Source organism: Crocodylus siamensis, chromosome 3 (assembly GCF_052110815.1).
Source record: "Crocodylus siamensis isolate JL-2025a chromosome 3, ASM5211081v1, whole genome shotgun sequence".
NCBI classification, from domain to species: Eukaryota; Metazoa; Chordata; order Crocodylia; family Crocodylidae; genus Crocodylus; species Crocodylus siamensis.
Window position 1 is genome coordinate 246,854,913 of NC_143397.1, and position 21,998 is coordinate 246,876,910.

The 21,998-nt window shown below is 43.0% G+C and overlaps 1 protein-coding gene across 1 annotated transcript in view; it reads left to right on the plus strand.

Moving 5' to 3' along the window:
- TG (thyroglobulin) overlaps positions 1 to 21,998 on the plus strand; it is a 211,230-nt gene that overhangs the window by 72,874 nt on the left and 116,358 nt on the right. The window contains exons 23-31 of the mRNA XM_090037373.1: positions 588 to 710; positions 1,895 to 2,010; positions 3,614 to 3,722; positions 7,975 to 8,172; positions 11,225 to 11,392; positions 14,082 to 14,147; positions 15,384 to 15,464; positions 17,994 to 18,131; positions 19,275 to 19,451. Of these exons, the coding sequence (XP_089893499.1) occupies positions 588 to 710; positions 1,895 to 2,010; positions 3,614 to 3,722; positions 7,975 to 8,172; positions 11,225 to 11,392; positions 14,082 to 14,147; positions 15,384 to 15,464; positions 17,994 to 18,131; positions 19,275 to 19,451 (1,176 nt within the window). The remainder of the gene's footprint in view (positions 1 to 587; positions 711 to 1,894; positions 2,011 to 3,613; positions 3,723 to 7,974; positions 8,173 to 11,224; positions 11,393 to 14,081; positions 14,148 to 15,383; positions 15,465 to 17,993; positions 18,132 to 19,274; positions 19,452 to 21,998) is intronic.

Genomic DNA, 21,998 nt, shown 5'->3' on the forward strand with positions numbered 1-21,998 from the left:
TGGGAAACATGCTCTTCCCATTGCCATTGACACGTCACTTGGTCTCTCCATTGCCACAACATCTGTGTGCATCTGTGTGCACGTGAGCAAAAGAATGCCCTGGGTTTGTCTCTTCAATACGACTCTCAGTGGTACCAGATCCTATGTACGCTTAGTACAATGACATATCAGCTTAATAACCGTATAATTTAAGTCCTTAGCCCACTGTTGCCTAGTCATCCAAACATTAAAATAGCAGTTTATCCACAGGTATAGCTTAGTCCTGGGTAACCCTGCAAATTTAAAAGCAAGGATATACTTTTTTTGCCCAGTTGCCACTCATGCTATAGAGAGGTTTGGTCTTGAGCACTCAGTGCTCCACAGGAGAGCTCTGTTGTAGATTGTCTGCAGACATTTTCCTGAATATGATTACATTTCATGGAAAACCCACTGATAGATGCTGTTTATTTGTTTGACCAATGAACTCTTTTTCTGCCAACTTGAGTTTTCTTTTTTCACTGAAGTCTGTCTTGTGTTTCCCTGGCAACTGTAAGTGTAACTGGTGGAAATCTCCAGTGCAAGAGCTGACCACCCTGTCTGTCTTTTAGTGCTCAGAAAGTTTGAGAGAGTCCCTGCATCCAAAATTATCTACAGCACGGAGGATGCTGAGGTTTTTCGATCTGAAACAGTCCAAGAAGACCTTCGGAGTCCTTTCTGGCAGTGTATTTCAGGTGAGAGGTGGCTGAATGTGTGCAGCCTTCAGTTACGGCTCCCAAAGATAATTATTTCCGCACACTGAATTTAGTGCTATACCCTTAGATAAGCGTTACCTGTCTGGCTGCTCAGCAGCAAATACGCTATGAGCAAGTGATACCGGCTTTTGGTCACTTTCCTTGTAAATCAGGGGAGGGAGGTCTTGTTTTTGGGAACATGTTTTCTTTCATCATATTGCATAAGGCAAGTCAACACTGGTATGGCATTCAAAAGTGTAGGCACCATTTGTTTTTGTTAAATCCCTCATTTGCACTGGAAACTGGTCTGCTTTTTGGTCATGGGTTTTCTGAGTTCAGATTATCCTGTTAACTGTCGTTTAGGTCTCTCACACCCCTTTATGATGCATTTGGCACCAGACACTTGGAAATAGGCTACTAGGTTATATAGATTTTAGGAACTGGGCACTGTAAGAGGAAGGATACCAAGCTAGCTAGAGATTTGATTCAGAGTGGCAACTCTTGTTTCTCCTACAAGCTGTACTGATTTTATTTACCAGATGTTTTAAAACTAATTTAACTACTGTACTGTACATTGTTGTAAAGCCCTGTCTGAAGAATGAAACCAGTTTAAACTGGCGTTACCAACTGAAGCTAATCATAAACCAGGCGTAAGCTGATTTAAATGTGACTTAAAACCTTTGCAGCAGTTAACATAACTGATTTAAAAGCCTGTGCAAGAGGCAAGGATTTTCTGGGATATCTTTTAGTGGACAAACTGTCTAATCAGGAGAGACGCTGGACAAGCTTTCAAACATCAAATGCTCTTCCACAGGTCTGGCTGGACGTGAGGGATAGGTACAGTTGTCCAATAAAAGATATCACAAAAAATTATTTCCTCCAAAACAATTCCTAGACCATTGTGGCAAAAATGGCACTCTGACCCTACTTAAAAACCTGTATTAAAAAATAAGGCAAATTAAAGCTAAGATTAGATCCAAGAGTCACCGGTCACTAACAATCAACACCTTCCCCTTTCCTACCTGGACAGTCCCACTGACCTAGGAAGCACCACTCAGGGTGGCCATTATACTCAGGACCTACTTTGATTCCGCCACAAATCCCTCCATGCATTGCCCAGCTGCAAATGCACAGAATTGTGTAATTATATATATACACACATACATATATATTTGTGCTTTCAGATTGTGTGAAAGAAGAATCATGCGGTTTTGTCACAGTATCTACTACAGGCTCTAAAGTGCTGTGTGAACTATACAGAGCTGTTGAAACCAATTTCAACTGTACAACATCTGGACTGGTAAAAACAATGTTCTTGCTACTAATAACCGGGAGGGTGCCTAAGATCCCATTTTAGACCTTATTTAGATGAAACAACAAGGCATTTGCTGGTTTCCCTAGTCAGTGGGCTCATGTATAATGCTGGTGAAGTGTTGATGGATAAGCAAAGATGCTATGGTTAAGAATTTCCAAATGTGATTTTGGGTAATTTGCCTTTTAGTTGAACATCTTAAAGAAAGTTGAGTTTTAGAAAGTGCTAGCAGCTCACATTCTACAATGTGTCTTTTTAAGGGTATGAATGTGGTCATCCAAAATAGCTAGTTATTTTTTAATCACTAGTTTACTTCTGGACATGTTGGCTGTTACATGATGCTAGTAATTTCTACGTAATTTCCGCATCCCTGCGGTGATTAATATTTTACCCTTGTTGCAGCATAGTGACACTAAAACAGGGAATAAGATGAATCAACATGCCCAAGGTGTCATGGTGAGTGAGTGGCAGTCAGGGACAAGTCAAGGTAGATATACATCATATATTCTAACTAAATAAGATCTATATGGAGCAAAAACTTTTGTGAACTCAAGTTCATTTCATCAGATGCTGTGAAAGGACAGCATAGGACAGCATATAAGGTAGAGTGAATGATTTCAGTACAAAAGTTGGGAAAAGAAGAGGATGAGGAAGGAGAGGGGAGATGGGGGAGGAACAGAATGTGGCCTGGCTATTCTCACACTCTCATGCAGTGTCTGCCACTGTTGAACATAGAAAAAGGCTAATCACCCTGGCTTTTCCTGGAAGGTATTTGCTCCCATGTGCCCCTTCACTGCAGCTTTACCCACATCCATCACAAATTCCCATTTTTCAAACATGCTGCTGAAGCAAATTACGGTTTTAGTTGCCATCTCCTCATCCATTTCATGGGTGTTTTGCCATTTACCTTTGGTAGTTTCCTACTTACAAAATTACTATGATTTCCAAAGCAACAAGGTAGCATCCACTAATCCAGCCTGAAGGGCTCTGAACAGATAGCAGAACTACGGGTTTATGGATTTGGGGCTGTTATGACGTGTACTAATTACTATGCCTGTGCAAAGCAGCTAGTATTCACTTTAGATTTGGCCAATTTGGGGAACAGTGATTTGATTCAGTGATTCAAATCACTGTCCTGAATTGCTTTGGCTGAATCTGATTCGGAGATTTGGGGACAGCCCAAATCATCAAAGCTCTTTGACTCTTTTCTGAAGCTTTGGAGAGCTTTGAATCGATTTGGACCTTTTAATTGGTGCCCTGATTCAATTCGGTTTCGGAGGTTCAGCCACTGAATCGGGCCGAATCTCCTCTGAATCGAATCACCACCTGAAGCTTCTCACAGCCCTACTAATTGCCATATCATCCTTTTCGGCTTCCATCTAAACACGGAAAATACAACCCAGCACTACACCTAGTCTTCTGGTGGCCCCCTTTCACCATATATAATGATAATTATTATTATTTTCACCATTTTTGGGCCCCCTTTCTGTCCGGGCCAGTTTGCCCATGCCTGTGTCTGACCCTGATGCAGCCTAATATTTTTCCTTGCTGTGAATTAAAAGGCATTGAGAGTGTGTATTATCCTTCTCAGATCCATGGTGCTTTGGGAAACTCTGCTGCTTCTAGTATTGCTCATCTTAGCTGCCTACTTAAAGTCAGAAACCAGGAGAAGGATGAAGTGACCATATACCTGAAAAAAGGTATGTAACATGCATGAGATGATAGCTTAGCTGCCAAAACAAGTAAAAATCTGAATTTGTAATTATTTGGATAGTTATATCTTAACTTTCTACAGGGAATCGGTTGAGATTAATTGGATCTGGAGGCATAATTTATTTCAGGGTCAAGCACTGAATAGTATTGTGATGTCCCTAGTAAGTCTCTCCATCTTTGTCAGTCTCCTAGAAATAAGGGATAAAGGTTTTTGAAGCCATTAGTTATTTTCTTGTAGTGTGAATACATATAACGAGCTTGAGTGACTGAGTAGGATTTTATGGGACATTAAGTGCTTGTGATTGTATTTCACCACTGGTTCTTGTAGCTGTAGCATTTCAATGGGTGTGAGGGTGGCAGGAGGGAGCAAATGAGAACAGCAAGGCATTGATCAGCTGGAGTCTTTGCTCTGATTTCTGTACCTTTCTATACTGTATTTAAAATGCCAAAATGTTCATCTTTACTTTGGGCCAGAATTTCCGCCTTTTTTATTAACTGCAAAAACCTATCTCAACATTTTAAACACTTTCTTTAAAATGGAAATTCCCTTAATTTTCTTTCCCCTTAAAGCTGGAAGTCATTCAAGTTAAATAAATTGAAAATAACCATATTTCCTTTTCACCCTTTGTGTCCATTTAAATTATCTGCTAGTTTATTTGGCCTTGGTAGAAGTACTAGGCTGCTTAGTTTTACTTTCAGTTTATAATCTTTTGGTTTTGGATTATCAGGCACGCCCTCATTTTTCAACACTTCTGGCCAAAATCAAAATAAAACCCATCAAAGTATATTTGCTATCATGAAAATATTTTTAACTGGATTGGATTTAGTACTTCCATTTTTTTATCATAGTAAAATGTTGGGGCCTACAACTAAAAATTCTGTATCTAATGAACAGGGATTCTGGTTTTCTCTGAATACAAAAAAAATAAATATAAAAATCCCCAATTTTTGGATTGTAAAGTAAAAGTAACCCAAAATCCACATTTTTCTATGATTAATATGAAACACCACTAATATATAAATATACATGTATAGTGGTGTTTCATTTTAATTAAGGAAAATTGTGGATTTGGGGTTACTTTTTTAATCTGAAAATTGGGGATTTTTTTTATGAGAGAAAACCAAGATCCCTGCTGATTAAGCCATTTCATCAGGTCTGTGGTAGAACTACACCTACCTTATTACAGACCAACATGTACGTTATTTGGTTGTTTTCAATCATATTGCACTGCATTGTCCTACCATTTGCTCTCAACAAGAGCTTTGTTGCTCCTTAAATAGCTTCATTGCACCATAAATAAATCCTATTAAAATCAAGTTACCTTTCACCACTGCTCTATTCCTTTTGTGTTTTTCAGGCCTGTGGCTTCTCACTTCTTGAGGTTAGGGTTTTCTCCAACTCCAGAGCTCAAAACAAAATAACTGATATGGCAGGGTTTTACCAGATGCATGTCAAAAACCTCCGTTTCCACAGGTTTCATTTGTCCCATAACAGAAGCCATCAAATGAGCCTAGGTTTTCACAAGACTAATTTCTCATCTGAAACTTAGTAGATGTTTCTATCTTTTTAGGGTTTCATACTCTCACCATAAACCTGAGGCTTAAATCTACCTTATAGGCTTCTGATTACATAGTTATTTCACAGAGCACATGATCTCTGACCAGCGATACTGAACTTCATAGATTCATAGATGTAGGGTCAGAAGGGACCTAAGTAGATCATCAAGTCTGACCCCCTGTCCTGGGCAGGAGAGAATACTGGGCTCGTATGACCCCAGCCAGGTAATTGTCAAGCCCCCTTTAAAAGACCCCCAGGGTAGAAGTGAGCACCACTTCCCTTGGAAGTTGGTTCCGGATCGTAGCGCCTTCTAATGTCTAGTCTGAACCTACTCTCAAAGAACTTGTGGCCGTTATTCCTTGTTACTCTGGGAGGTGCTCGGGTGATCAGAGTCACTCCCATTCCCTGCTGGTCCCCCCCAGTAAGTTTGTAAGTGGCCACCAGGTCTCTCTCAGCCTTCTCTTGTGGAGGCTGAACAGGTTCAGGTCCTGTCGCCTGTCCTCATAAGGCCTCCCCTGCTGCCCCCTGATCATGCAAGTGGCCTCCTCTGGACCCTCTCCATGTTGTCCACATCCCTCTTGAAGTGCGGTGCCCAGAACTGGATGCAGTACTCCAGCTCTGGCCTGACCAGTGCCACATAGAGGGGGAGGATCACCTCCTTGGACCTGCTCGAGATGCATCTGTGGATGCACAAAAAGGTGCGGTAGGCCTTCCTGACTGCATCCCCACACTGCCGGCCCATGTTCATTTTGGCATCAGTAATGGCTCCAAGATCTCTTTCTGCCTCTGTGCTTTCAAGAAGGGAGTTCCCCAGCCTGTAGGTATGCTGCTGGTTCTTCCTGCCTAAGTGCAGCACCTTGCACTTGTCAGTATTGAATCCCATCCTGTTCTCATTCACCCACCCCTGTAACCTGTCCAGGTTCAGCTGTATCCTGTCACTCCCTTCTAGCGTGCCCACCTCACCCCAAATCTTGGTGTTATCAGTGAATTTGAACAGGGTGCTTTTCACCCCCTCGTCCAAGTCGCTAATAAAGAGATTAAACAGTGCAGGCCCAAGGACCGAGCCCTGGGGGACCCCACTGCCCACATCCCTCCAGGTCGAATATGACCCGTCCACCACCGCTCTCTGGGTGCGGCCCCTCAGCCTATTTGCGACCCATCTGACTGTGTGGGCATCAATGCCATAGTCACCTAGCTTTTTAATGAGAATGGGGTGGGGGATGGTGTCAAAGGCCTTGCTGAAGTCCAGAAAGACTATGTCCACGGCGACACCTGCATCCAATGATTTTGTGACCAGATCATAGGAGGCCACCAGGTTGGTCTGACAGGGCCTGCTCCTAATGAACCCATGCTGGTTGCCCCTGAGCATCATTCCCCCTGCTGGTCCTTCCCAGATGTGCTCCTGGATAATCTTCTCAAACAGCTTCCCCAGGATGGAAGTAAGACTAATGGGCCTATAGTTGCCTGGGTCCTCCCTCCTCCCCTTTTTGAAGATGGGGACCACAATGGCCTTCTTCCAGTCATCTGGCACCTGACCAGAGCACTATGAGTGCTTGTAAAGCCGTGCCAGGGGTCCCTCTTACCCCTGCCAATTCCCTCAGCACCCTGGGGTGGAGAACATCTGGACCTGCTCATTTGAACACATCCAATCCCAGCAGAAGTTTCTTAACTTGGACTTCCCTGACCCTAATCTGGGCAGAGTCTCTCCTGCATCCATCCTGAATCTCTGTGGGGGAGTCCCAGTCGGTGCACAAAAAAATGGAGGCAAAAAAATTGTTAAAAAGGTCTGCCTTTTCCTCCAGTGCAATCACCAGATTGCCAAGCGTATCCCACAGGGGCCTCACATTACCCAGTGCTTTCTTTATACTCCCTATGTATTTAAAAAAGGACTTTTTATTATCCTTGATGCTAGCCCTAGTTCCGTGTCTGCCTTAGCTTTCCTGACCGCCCCCCTACAGATCCGAGCAATGGAGGTATACTCCTCTTTGGTGATAGCCCCTTCCTTCCACTGGCCTCTTTTTTGGCTTTCAGGCATTCTTGAACGCCTTTGGTGAGCCAGGGGGACTTTTGAGCACTCTTTCCCCTTTTTGACTCTCATTGGGACTGTCACCCCTTGGGCTTGGAGCATTGTCTCCTTGAGGAACGACCACTCATCTCAAACACCCAGTTCCCCTACCTTCCAGGACCCCAGTGCATCTCCTACAAATCTCAACTCATCGAAGCTGGCCTTCTCGAAGTTGTGTGTGTATGTGTGTGTGTGTGTGTGTGTGTGTGTGTATACATATATATGATTTCAGTTAATGTGGAGCAATATGTATGTATGTACATGTATAAAATTATTTCAGTTAAAGTGCAGCAGAGCACATTGTTGTACAAGTACGAAGTGCAGCTTTGTCAGTACAGCTGTCTGCACTGTAAGCACTTTGGTGGTATAGCACATTGCTATCCCTGTATCAACCAGGCATTTTTAATATCACAACAAACTGAAGTCTGAAGACCAGATGACAAATTCATAATGAGTTTCAGGTTTGTAATGAAACATTAAGTCCAGGAAGGTTTTTCTTTGATTGGATTTTTGTTATAAAACTTCCAGCCAGCTCTGATCCATAGCTATGCTGAGAATATTTCTTTCCCTCTTGTACTCTTTGGAACATGCCTTTCTTTTTCCCGTCTCTTCACAGGACAAGAATTCACCACATCCGGCCTCAAGACCTTTGAGATGACTGATTTTCAGAATGTATTTTCAGGCATATACAGCTCTATGGTTCTCTCGGCAGCTAGTACATCTTTGACGGATGTTCATCTCCTCTGCCGTCAGGCTTGCAGCCAGGATCCTTGCTGTGATGGCTTCATCCTGAGCCAGATCACACTTCATGGAGGTAACAGTGTTCAAGCTGTGATGGTAGAAAAGCTCTCCTGTATCGCAGTGGATTTTAGCAAAGTAAACCACTGCATTGAGTTCATTCCAGCATGGAAGGCCAGCAGACACCTGTGGGACTTAAGTGTTATCGAGGCCTGTCCATAGAGTTCCCTATGGGAAGCAATCTCACCCTGTTATGTGGGCTATATGTGAGGCAAGCAGCAATGTCTAATATTGGGCACTAACGTGAACCTCTATATTGTTTATATCTTTTAAATGCTTTGCACACAAATAAAGCTTGCCAATAACTTGGACAGAAGTGAATACTTGTTAATTCATGGGGAAAAAATGTAATAGGAAAAGTGGGTTCCAAATATAATCTGATTTCATTCTTTTTATACACAATGGGAGAAGGACACATTTAGCTGGGCTTTCGGCCAGGTTAGAGTTTAGATGGTCAGGCTCTGGAGTCAAGTGGAATCTGCTGGTGCTGCAAGGCAGGAGGTAGATAAAGTAAAATGTCTAGCTTGTGTTTCAGAGGTCATTGAAATGGTAGAAACATTCTTGACTGCTCTTCCCTGCATGCTGCATCTTCCCTTGCCTTGTCCACATCCATTGAGTTCTTGCCCCTTTTCCATCTTTACTTTGTTCTCTTCATTCATCTGCATTATACATAATTTACCTTGCATGCACATATATAATTAAAAAATAATTCTAGCCTTCCACATCAGAGACAAACACCCCCACCCCTTCTTTCATCAAGCAAGGTTCAGATGGTGCCATCCTTCCTCATGTTGGCTTGCTCCTTATTTTCTACCTTCAGTGGGCAGTCTTCATATCTGCCTCCCCAGTGCTCTTGAGAGGGCTGCCAGGATATAACCCCTCACACTCCTCCTTCCTCTTCTCACTTGCCAAACCCTACTTTCCCATCATTGACTATCCAGATAATGTCACGTAAGATATTGGCTTCATTTAGCACCCAGGTATTTATTAGAAAGAATGAGATTTCCTTCTTGAGTTAAATGCATGTTTTATAATCTTCATGTGAAAGTTCAGGGCTTTGCAAGTCTTTGGATATATTTTTTCTTTGTGCTCTAAATATGGAAAAATGTTGGTGTACTGTGAAAAAATGTGTGAAAATAGTTTTAACAGGAATGTTGGCTAGCCTTCTAGGTGCCATTTTTCTGGTAACCATAATTCTTGTGAAAGAGTTATGTATGTTGCACACAAAGTCTAAGCTACTGATGAAGGAGAATTAGTGGAGAGTATATTTACCAGAACTATTTTTCCCACACATTTTGCATGTAACTTTAACATTTCCAACTCCTCTTAAAATATTTACATTTGTATTTATGCAGTATGCCTATATTTCCTCCCTTTCTGGATTGCTACCCTGATGTTTGGTTTTAATTTCTGTTTCCTAAATTAAATTTCATCACATGTTTCATTGCTTAGGCTTTTGGCTCATCTCATTTTAAAATCCTGAATAATGATGAAGAACAGAGGATGGTGTTATGATCCATGCAACAGGACAGCAGCATAATGAGCCTTACTTACCAGCTACTGCGATGCTTTGTTGCAATTCTAATGAAGCTAATGATCCCACTTCTGTTTAGTATAAAGCTCATTGGGAAATGTATTTTCAATCTTACAGAGTTTTATGAGATGTCAAACATTTTCCCACTCATCAGTGTCAGGATGAAACCAAGCCCTTTTTGAAAGTTTTGCACAAAAGATGAGGAAGACAGAAGACCTAATAGCTTGATAGGAAGCAAGAGGTTGAGGCTCAAGTCTGTTCTCAAGTCAGCTTGTACTCAGGCAGGCATATGAGTCTAAAACATCCCAGATGAGGGCACTGAAAACAGCTTCGTGGCTATTCTGAGATGTGTCCTCTCTTTTCCTATCAGTTTTGACCAAGGATTTCCTGGGTTTAAGAATAAAACTTTCCCAGTGAGAGGTTTGTGGACACTGGTATTTTCCCATGTAGACTTTAGGTTTGGATTATTTGGATTTTTCTGATGAAAAACCAAATCAGCAAGAAAATCTGACTGGCTCTAGTTTAGTCTGTTTTACAGTCATGCCCAGAAATGTGGGTGCTATTTTGTTTAAATAATTACGGCATTCGTTAGGATTCTTTACATACAGTAAATGCCAGAATGGATTTTAAGACCACAAAAATGTCTGAGTCGCGACAGCAGTTACAAAGCAAGAGTACATTGTGAATAGATGTTATAGCAGTGGATTGAGAGCCAGACCTCATGGGTTTTAAGATTAGTTTTGCCACTGACTCATATTATGACTCTGGGGAAGACTGAGTGCTAAACTGACTTAAGTCAGGCACAAGTCCAGCAAAGCTTTTAAAGAAAAACTGAAGTGGTCTACTGGGTCAGGGCCCAAAAGCCTGCAAGATGTCCGAGGCAGGAACTGTTTCTCTCTGTCTGTGCTGACAAAAGGCAAAATAAATTAGCCCAGGGATATGGTCCACAAGTGACATGAGCAACCTCTGTGTGGCAAGCAGCAGATCAGGCAGGGACCAGTGAATATAACAGATCAGGTAAGGAGCAGAAAGCAGAGTAACAGATCAGGCAGGGAGCAGAAAGCAGAGCAACAGATTGGGTAGGGGAAGGGGATCAGAGTGGCACTTGGGGAGGATGTAGGGCTTGCCTTGTGGTACGCCTACCAAAAATGTTATCCTCCACTGAGGATAGTCTGACCATTTCATTTTGCCCAAAATGACTTGTTAGCACATCTCTATGTTATGTGATAGTCTATAGTGTAGACATACCCTTGACCTCCTGTGGAGTACCTAGCATTGTTGTTGATGTTTGACGTTAGTGGGCACCCAGCTCCAAGAAGCAGGATTGTATATGAATTTAGATATCTAATTTTAAGAATCCAGATCTGAAAAGGGTGCCCTATCTATATGAGTCTCCACTTCTCTATGTGGAAATAGCAGTGCTTTGTTATCTCTCTTTAACAACGTGATTTATTAAATGGTTGTAAAGAGGGAAGTGCTGGGTAAGTGCAACGTATTACCAGAAGCCTACAGTTCTCTCGTCATTTGAATCCAGGTACTATCCTGTGTGGACTGATGAGCTACCCTGATGTACTCATCTGCAATACAAATGACTGGAGTCAAACCTCCATACCTGGAACAGATGAGATATGCAAAGGTGTGAACTACGATGAAAAAGGCAAGGAGTTTTCTTTCAGTCTGGGAGGACAAATGTTCACGGGAAGTAAGTCCATAGATTTTCTTATTTTAAACTGTGTTTGTGTGTAATTGCCTGTCTTCACTCCTTTACACATATAATGGGTGTGCAGTTTGGGCTTCAGGTTTTGAGAATTTAAGCCTCAAAGTTTCACAAATGTCCACTAATTTTGGATGCCTTCAATTTTAGCCACCAGGCAGGGCCTGCTTTAGAGGTGTAGAACACCACTTGTTCCCTATTGTGAGTACTCTGTCTTTCTAAAAACCAAGTCCATAGCATCTCAGCCTGGATGGCTAAAGTTGCTTCATCCATATTATTGGATACTCGTGAAAATACGGATTCTGATACTGCAACAGATCTGTGTTGTAGCTAAGCCTAGCTGCATACAACTTCACTGAATTTGGAAAGGTGTCAATAGTGGGCTTTGCTGGTACAAACCCTGGTTCAGAATAAGGACGTTGGGTCTCTTAACCTCTTTGCCAAAGTTTTATATCTTCTGTAGCAAGGGAGTGATCACAGCTGCCTGTCTCATAGCAGTTCTGTGAAAGTCTGTTGATAGGTTTAGGCACCATTTTGAAAATGAAAAGTGCTGTATATCAAATTACTATCTCTGCAACTGGTTAGACAATATTATTGACTATTACTAACATCCAGATGGGTTCACTATAAGGATCTAGATAAATACTGGCAATAGTGATACGAGTGTGAACATGCATCCATCTGTCTGAGGTACTTTTACTGAGATACTTGAGCACCTCCTGATCATTAACCTCCTTGAAACTTGGCAGGCTTTGTAGCCTCAGCAGGGGCTACCATCCCTGCAGTTCTGATCCTGTTGTGGCTTAACACACACGCGTGACATGAGTTCTGCTTTCAAGAATTTGGGGTGCAGTTTTCCCCAAACCCATATACCTATTTTCTTGAAACTTGGCAGCCTTCATGCTCTCACCAGAAGCTACCATTCCTGCAAGTTTCATCCAAATCAGACCAAAACCAACAAAGTTATAGATACTTTATTGATTCCCTATTATACCCAATGGTTGAATCTCCGAATAGGCTCCGAAGCTTCAGACCTGAATCGAAGGGGGAAACCAATTCAGAGCTCCAGATGAAATGGCTGGCATCTGAATCAGCTGAATCTGAACCTGAACCGAATAGTTCCCTATTCACACAGGCCTAGTATTTATCCTCATAGTACCTCTATGACAGAATCCGGTAAGGGACAGAGAGACTAAAGGTCTGTCTTCACCGTCAAGTTAATTCAGGCTCTAACTATGTATTTCTCCTAATTCAACTCGTAGCCACAAACACAACCCTTTCACCTGAGTTTGGCAGTGTTTTAATACCTGACTAGGGCATAAACAAGCTTTCAGGTGCTGCTGCTACTCAGGTTGGTAATTGGAGCTAGTGGGAAACGTTTTTTCTTTCCTGGGAAATTTCCTGTAATATCGAACTTATTTTGCACCATAAAGTAGAATAAAAGGGTGAACCTTGACAAAAGTAATGCTCCAAAGTCCTGATATTTATATATTATATATTGCATCACTCTGGTATATTACTGTATATTCATATATATTATTAAGATTTGAGGGGATGTACATTCATTCATACCAATAGTGTGTGTGTGCGCACACATGTGTCTGTGTTTGTATTAGGTTCAGGTCTAATTGAACACTTAGTTTTCATCATTTTGAAGCATTTTTGGTTCAGGTTTAACCTTTCTATTTTTTTAAAGATTTTCTTTTTTATAAATTAACTTAAATTTCTAAATGCAAAGTATTTGAAATGTAAAATGCAACTTAGCTTTGCAAATGTTGAAATGGGATATTTCAGTGATTTCAAAACTTTTTTGGGTGCAATTAAAGCTGATTCTTTCCCATGAATAGTTTTTTCAGTTTTGAAGATCTGTGTTGTTTGACCACAACTGTTTTGTCCTCAGTTGCTTTCCCAGGTTTCTTTCTGCATGCCAAGGAGGACAGATATTTCCTCTGACAATTCAGTAGAAAACAATCATACACAGGCAGGCTCAGGTTTCTGTCCTGAGAACAGGGTGCCTGCTGTACATGCGCGGGAAGGGTGCTCCAACATGCTGTAATTTCAGTGCGTTGGAGCAGATTTGATTAACTGAGTCTGCTGAGCATGCTAATTAGTGTGCTCCAAACAGTCCCCACATCTCATGTATCAGTGTCCCTGTGCTTGAAAATGGTGCGAGGGGCACTTTAACCAAAGTTTGTTCAACAAGCTTTAGTTAAAATGCCCCTGCCACCATTTTGAAGTGCAGGGATAAGATGCTGCAGGCGCTTTCATTAGAGCGGCTGTCAGAGCCACTCTAATGAAATTGCCCCCCACGCACAGAGCACACGTAAAAATGCCCAGAGTGACTTGGATATAGCTTTTCAATGTGGCTCTTCGCACTAGGCTGAGTTAACATAGATGCAGATAACACAGATTAATTCTGTAGTGACAATAAACCTTGTATGAGTTGTCCAAGTTGCACAGAAAAGTTTGTACAGGAACAGGAAATTGAACTCTGGCCTTCAAAGAAGTAGGATGAGATCCTAACCACTAGACGATTCTTCTGTTTGGGGATTTGCATTCTACATAGCAGGGTGTGATACTGAACTGCTGCATTTGCTTTAATGTGATTTCTAAGCATTTCAGTAGAAAAGCCATGTTGATTTAACTAATTACTCTAAAGGATGTCTCTCTTTGTCAGCTTCTGAGCTTCCAGAAGAGCCAGAAGGATTCTTCACAAGTTTTCAACGGGTTTATCTATGGAGAGGTCAGTTTGATCATGAGGTACCACTTGTGTAAATCATTGTTGATGAGAAGAAAACTAGCTCTATGGTTCTGAAACCTGTGTAAGAAGCTACCATGGTGATGCAAGCCACTCTTCTCATTGCTAGGTACAGACAGTCAGAAAGCCTGAGGCTGAATTGATTCAGTCTTTGCAGGTTAGTCAAAGATGCACAGATTAAAGGGAAATGGAAGTGAACAGACATTTTAGACATTTACCTTTGATTCAGGAAATGGGGCCACATGCCTGCAGTGGCTCAGGCCAGAAGCCAGGGGAAGTGGGGATGGGAGAGCATGGCTCTCTGGCTGTGTGTTCACTTCCTCTTCCTGTTGCCCCCCAAGGTCTCTGGGATTTGCAGTCCAGATTCATAGCAGTAGGACTCTGCAGGGTTGCTCATTGGTTCCTGCTTCCAGGTGCCTCTGGGATTTGTCGTCCACAGTTGCAGCCAGCAGTAAGTTTGGGTGGGGGAAGGGGTATTTTAACCCCCTCCCTGGCCCCAGACCCCAGTCAGGGTTTGGCTGGAGGGTGGGGTGGTTCCTCTCCTCACCCCCACTCTCTCCAGCCAAACCTTGACTGGGGTCTGGGACAGAAGTTTCATAAACTGGTGTGTAACCATGACTAAAAGGCTATAAGGTGTGTGCATCTAATGTACAGAGATTGAATGGTTTTTAATTATGAATAGATACTGAATTTCCTGGATTCATTTTTGTTCACCAGGATGGGATTTCCAGAAGTACATTACAGATTTACAGCATTTGTGAAAATTTCCCATCAGAATAAGGAAATTGCCTTATCAGAGCACACCAGTGACTGTACTAATCTGGTTGTGTCTGTACGAGCAGCCAATGCTGGACTCAGAGCGGACAGTAAATCCTTCCTCCCTCCCCCCATAATATATTGCAACTGTACTGCACATCCTGGAGAAAAAAGTCTTCTTAACTTCAGCTGATGACATTTGTATGTAACTTTGAAGTACAGGGACAGATAAACTCTACTTGTGGCTTAACTAGTTCAGTGCAAAGATGTTATCCACATGGTTGTTTTTTCATTTGGTAAAATTTATATATGTAGTTTGCCATCATAGAGTTGGGCTGCTAATGTTGCCTGTTAATTTGTTCTATGTCAGTTAGTTAGCAAATTGTTAAGGGATCAATGATGGCTATGCCTTAAAGAAAAACTTCAGATAGAATGAATATGAGCTTAATTGCCTTTGCATTCCAGGTTCCAATATGATTACCCGGAGACCGTCCTCTGCATGTGATGCTGCTGTTCTCCAAACACAGACTGGCCTAATGTTCTCAGGTACAGAAATAACAAGGAGGAAACTTCTGGTTCTATTTATTAAACAAGAAGAATGGGATTAAGGAGATGTAGAATTGAACCATGTATTCGTAAAACATTTACTGCCAAATGTAATAGTTTTCTCTTCCATGGGGAATGTGATTAGGTTTAGATACATTTGGTCAAAACAAAACTTGCTGCAATTGCTTTCCAGAGTCGCATCATTTTTCATTTTCACATGTCTCTGTACACAGTCAGGCCAGACCAGAAGTGGAAGAGCTGAAACATCACAGGAAAGCTCTTCTCATGACATTTCCAGCTGAATTTTCCAGATGCTGGAAATTTGCCTTGTTCAAATAAGCTTTTGAGTAAACACAAAGGGCTGGATTCTCTGCTGGTATACATCAACATATTTATGCAACTATGCAGATTAACACTACAGGATGGCCTGCCCTGCAGACTTAGGGGTGTCTAATGGAGCGAAGCATAAAATGAACATCAGACCTCTCATCCACACACATCAGCGTTTGAAGAGGTTTCTTGGGTTATGTTGTCCATCCGCTGTGCCCAATTCTGCTTTTGGTTATGACAACACAATTCCACACTAACTTCATCAAAATGATTAGTTTCTCTTAGGTGCCTGACAGATGTTACGTTTATCTGCAATTGATGGGACACAGCCTGGCCATTCAAAAGCATGCCATGAAGTCTGGCATCAGTGAACCTTTTCCCCAGTGCTGACGACCCAGCATATCTTTAAAGGCCTGAGTGCTCGGGGAGCCTGGCATTGTGAGTGCCACCAGTTAGAAAGGACACTTCAGGAAGTGCATCTTTGGAGTCCCTGAGGTCATGTTTCCTTTGAAGGTCTGCTCCCGGGCTCCTTGCACTCTGGCACTTGCAGAACTGGGGCCTGCTGAATTTTATCTTGGATCCCAAAAATCTCTCTGTTTTTGAGATTCAGGGTAAAATTAATTAGATCTCAACTGTGTGTTTACATAGACATCTGCCCTTAGTATATACCAGAGAAGAACTGAGATAAGAACTTGAACTCATGGTAACAGCATTTTAACGCATCATGTTATGTACTTTATCCTTGAGCTTTGATGGGTATCTATGGGAGATGATGTGGTTTAATGTATGTGCAATAATAAAACAGGTTAGGTATTTGATTTTCCTGCTCTGGTTCACCTTTTTGCAAAGTATATTTCCTATTTACCTGTTTGAGCTCCCATACAATTAGCAGAACACAAGTCTAGACTTCAATCTGTGGGGAAAGTACAGTTAAAATATAGATTAAGTTCATTTTTCAGTTACGTGTCAAGACATAAATCTAGGCCTACGGGGTTCTCCGTTTTCTCTGCAACAACTGATGATATCATTAAATCCCAAAGCAATACAAGGAATGCAGATTTCTGCACTATGATTTAAGTATTAGTAATGTCATCTGCTATTTTAAGAGAATCTTAGGAAACCAAAGGCTTGAAACTGAATTTTGACAAGTAACAAGGCATTCGGGTAATCTCTCAAACAGCGATTGCTAAATCTGGAAGAAGTTTATGCAAGAACCAAGCGCTTTATCTCTGTGTGATTGTGTTTAGAACTCAGAATTTTTCATATTTTCTGATAAAAGAAGAGCATAGCCACCCTGTGCACTTTAGGACATGATCACATGGGTTAGCATTTGTTTTTCAAGTATTAGCTCTGCTTTGGTTTTGTGTTCACATTTTTCAGTGACTTTAATGCTTCAGAGACTAACACAAAAGCTCAGCAGAGCCAAAGCGATGTTTGATGAGGTGTGCTCATGCTATTTGACAAATAAGAAGGTAGTTATTAAACTGGAAAGAGATCACTGAAGTGTAGCAAAAAATATTCAGAGGTTTGAACAAGCTATTACTTATGGGGAAATGATTAAAAAAGAGCTAGAAATAGCTGAGGTTGGCTCAGAGAGAGCTCACAGAAAGCAGCTTTTGAAGAATCACATGCACACCAAAGATATAGAAGAATTATATAAGGTGGTGCATGGGAGCATAACTAGGAGTGTGGGATTATATTAATAATAAATAATAAAAAAGTGCATTTAGGCTTACTAGCAGGAAAAACTTTTTGACAGTGGGGTGTGGACTAGCTTTTCCAGAGAACATATGGAAACTGTATGGCTTCAGATAGTGAAACGTGACCTGGATAAAACACTAGAAAATGTTTTAAGGAATGATCCTTTTTTGACATCTAGATGGACTGGATAAAACAATAGTGTTGTTGTTGCTGATGGTTGTGATTCTTTTTCAGTTTCTGGATGGTGGAGATGTTATGAGTAAACTAGGTCATGAAGAGGTTGAGCCTCCTTAATGACTTTGGAGAAAAGAGATAAAGAAAGATAAAGTTGTGGCACAAAGCCCAATAAAAATACTGAGACAGCTCTGTTTCAAAGCCAGTCTTTAATGGCTTGTGCACTAGTTACACTGTGAAATGAAGAGTGTTATGTATAAACACTCTTAATTTATTCCAGATTTGTAAATAAATACTTGCTCTTTTTTTTTTTTTCCATCTCAGAATCTGCAGCAGAACTTTTCTCTGTCATGGACAACAGCCTGATACAAATTGACCCTAGCCGTTCCCTCCCATCCCAGGAATACTGGCTCTTCAAGCACAAGTTTTCCTTAAAGCAGGCAACACGCTGGTGTCTCACTCGTAAGAAGTCTTAACTGCTTCTATTCTACAGGAGAGTGGGGAGATATACAATGAATTGAAATGTTTGAATAACTCTCATGGTCATGGCTGTTACACTTAAAACTTAAAGATTTTTCAAAGGCAAAGGAGCAAATTCATGTAGGAATCAGGCATTATAATCACAAGCCTCACTGAGAGGATGTCCAAGTTATACAAAACTGCCAACATAGCCCCCACTCCATTTTCCTCCCCCTACACTTGCCTCCCATGGCAAACACTGGCACTTTATCACCAGTGCATTTTCTCTGGATGTATCGCAGCAAGAGAAACCAGCATAAGCAGTGTTCACCGTGTCACCTGTGCAGCTTAGACGAGAGCATTAGAAACCCTGTGGTGTTCTCCACGTGAATGCTGCACGCTGTTTGACGCAGGGCCCCAGAGAATTACAGGTATCATTTTTTTGCTAGCGTAGACACAGCTACTCATAACTTGGGCTATCCATCTCACTCCCAGGTACAGAGTAATAGAGTAACAGCAAAAAAAAACAACAACCCCCCCCCCTCCCCCCCCCCAAAAAAGTTAGTTATAAAACGTGAAGAAATCCAGTGCCGCAATAACTAAGAAATTGGCTCAATCAGTTCATTTATTTTTAAAGCACATTATTATCATGGGATGAATTTCAAGGTAGATTGCTAACAAAACATCAACAAAAAAGTTTGAGCATATTTTTATTTTGTTTTTAAACCCAAAGAAATATACATATGACACTGATGCATCCATTGTTATTGAAACGATTATGTTGTAAACTAGTAAGAAGATAACACTATCTATTGATTTTCTTTTATGATGACATTTTTCCCTCAAAGATTATCTGAAATAAATAAAATTTGTGAACTAGCTCCTTTTTTCTGTTGCCCTCATTTAAAGTGACTTTATTGATGTCAGTGAAATTATTCTGGATTTCCAGTAGCGTAACATACAAGACAGAATTTGTCCCTATTTTTCTTATACAATAAGAGCATAATGATAGAGACCTCTGTCATTTACTAGTATGTAGCTGAGTGATAGGGTTGCTATTCAGAATTATTAACAAAGATGAAGGGGAATGAAGAAAGGAACAAACACTGATTTTTTTTTTTAAAACTAAACTTCTCTGCTGCCTAGGCTGTACACAAGAGGATGCGTTCTGTCAGTTGGTGAATCTTCAGCGCACCACAGGCACCTACTTCGTCTGCACCCTCTATCCAGAGGCTCAGGCCTGTGATAACTCCATCAATAAAATCCCTGACAGCTGCCAGACTATATTACCTCGGGAACCTCAGATTGTACATTACAAAAGAGGTGAGCTTTAATTTTTCTGTTGCACTGTGTATTTTTCTGTTTAGGCCTGTGTGAAGTGGCTAGTATTTGCTTCAGATTTGGATTCGGTCAATTTGGGGGACACTAATTTGATTCGGTGATTCAAATCACTGTCCCAAATTGGTTTTGCCGAATCTGATTTGGAGATTTGGCTGCTGCCGAATCACCGAATTGGACAGGCCCCACACCCCACCCAATCTCCCAGCCCCATCAATGGCTGCTTTGCCCGGCCCCAGCTCCCAGCTCTTTAAATAAATAAATAAAGGCCCACTCACTGGCTGCTGCCAGGTTGTGGGGGGCAGTGGGGTGATCCTCGCTGCTGCCCACTTCCCCGCACTGTGTGGGGGGCTCTGCCATGAGCCCCCAGAAGCCCCAGTGGCCGCTGCAGCAGCTGGTTAGTGCAGGGCTTTTTTTTTTAAAGAACGGGGAGCTGGGTGGGGCAGCCATGGGCAGGGGAGGGCTGGGAGCGTGGGCAGGGGTTGGGGGGGTGCTCAGGAGGTTTGGGGGAGCAGGCAGGGGATGGGGCCTAGTGCAGTTCCCCCCATGGTCCTCTCCCCCAGCCCCCGCCCCTACTTACCGGCATGGAGCCTGGGTCCAGCTCCATGCGATGGCAAGTGGGGACTGCCTGAATCTCCAAAGATCTCCAAATCTTTTCTGAATCAATTTGGAGAGCTTCGAATCAATTCGGACATTTTTATTGGTCTCCTGAATCAATTTGGATTCGGAGATTCGGCCACCAAATCGGGCAGAATCTCTTCCGAATTGCATCAATCCCTGAAGCTTTGCATAGCCCTAATGTGTATTCCCAGTAGTGTCAATCAGCATCTCAGCTTTTAATTTCAAGGCTGTTAGATCAGAAGACAGAAGTGAATTCTATCAAGGAAATAAACATTGAAGTGGAAAAGTTTACAGAAAGTCAGAAATAATTCTAGGTAACCAAATCCAAAGCTGATAGTAAGGAATTACAGGAAGACCTCACCAAACTGAGTAAGTGGGTGTGGCAGGACAGTCCCTAGGGGTGCCGTGACCTCCCCTAGCACCCTTGCCTACCATGCCAAGTCTGGGTCCTGAACACACCCTCTATCTCGCCTGCCATGTCTTTGATCTTATATTATCAATGGGAGGCTGCCTTCTTGCCCCCCTTGGCACGGGGCCGGTCTTGCTATACCACAATTCCGGGGCTACTCCCCGCGCCGGCCCTTGCCGGCCTGTCTCTGGGACTGTTCTAAGTAGCCTGCTCTCTCTTCGGGCTTTCTAGTAGACTCGCCCTTCTCTCCAGGGACTTCCACTGGGCTTGCCCCCTTCCAGGGCTTCCCCTCACAGGCAGTGCCCCACTGGGCCTGCCCAATGTCCAATATACGCGCCCTCTCCCGGGGCCTGCTCAATGTCCAATATACTCGTGCTCGTCGCGCGCTCCCCTGCCCCCACCGGGGCCTGCGCTTGCACTCGTCGTGCGCCTCACCCGCACTCGGGCCTGCGCTTGCGCTCGTCACGCGCCTCGCCCACTCTGGGGCCTCCTATGCCCGACTCGGGCTTCCCTGGATTGGGGCTCAGGCGGCCTTAGCCTTACCTGGCCCCCAGACCCGCCTTCTCAGGCCTCCTATGCCCGACTTGGGCTTCCCTGGATTGGGGCTCAGGCGGCCTTCTCGGGCCTATGCCCCACTGGGGCGCTTCCCAATTGGGGTTCCCAATTGGGGCTCGTCCCGATATCGCCCTGCTGGGCTGGGGTCGGGATCCCCCCCACTCTCAGACCCACCTTCCTGGGCCTGCGCCCTGCTGGGCTTCTGCCTCTACCAAGCTCTTCCCAAAGCTGCCCACACTGGGCTGGGGTTGGGACACCCCCACAACTCGGCACCCTCAGTGGTGCCAGGAACACCCCCACTTTACTGGGCTCCTGATGAGGCCTCCTCCACCCCTACAGCCTCACCCGGTCCTCCGGTGTAACAATAACTGAACAGAACCACAAGCCACAGGGCTGTAACATAACAAGAAGCCTACGGGCTAGAACGTACACTCCTGTCAGGGTTCTCTCCCCCCGTCTCATCATGTAGACTCTCAGTCAGTCAGACGGCTGTGCCGTGCTCTGCTCCGCAGCAGAGTTGCTGCTTCTCTGGCTGCCAGAGGGGAGCTGGCTCTGGCCTCAGCCTTCTCTATTTATAAAGGCCAGGCCCTGCCCCCTGGCAGTCAGCTGACCCAATTAGTAGCCATAGCAACTGCCACCTGCTGCCCTAATGAATGGCAGCTAAACCCATTTACTACTACGCAGTAGCAGGCAACCTAGTGCCCTGCTACACACCATTATCTAGTAGCAGGCACCCTGGTGTCCTGCTACAGTGGGCATCAAGGTGTCCGGTGAAATTTAACACTGATAAGTACAAAGAAACAGTTACCGTGACTGTATATACTCAGTGATAGATTCTGAATTAGCTGTTACTACTTGGGCAAAAAGCTCTTCAGATCATTGTGGAGAATTCTGTTCAGTGTCTAGTAATGGTCTAACAGCAAATAAAATCTTGGGAATCATTAGGG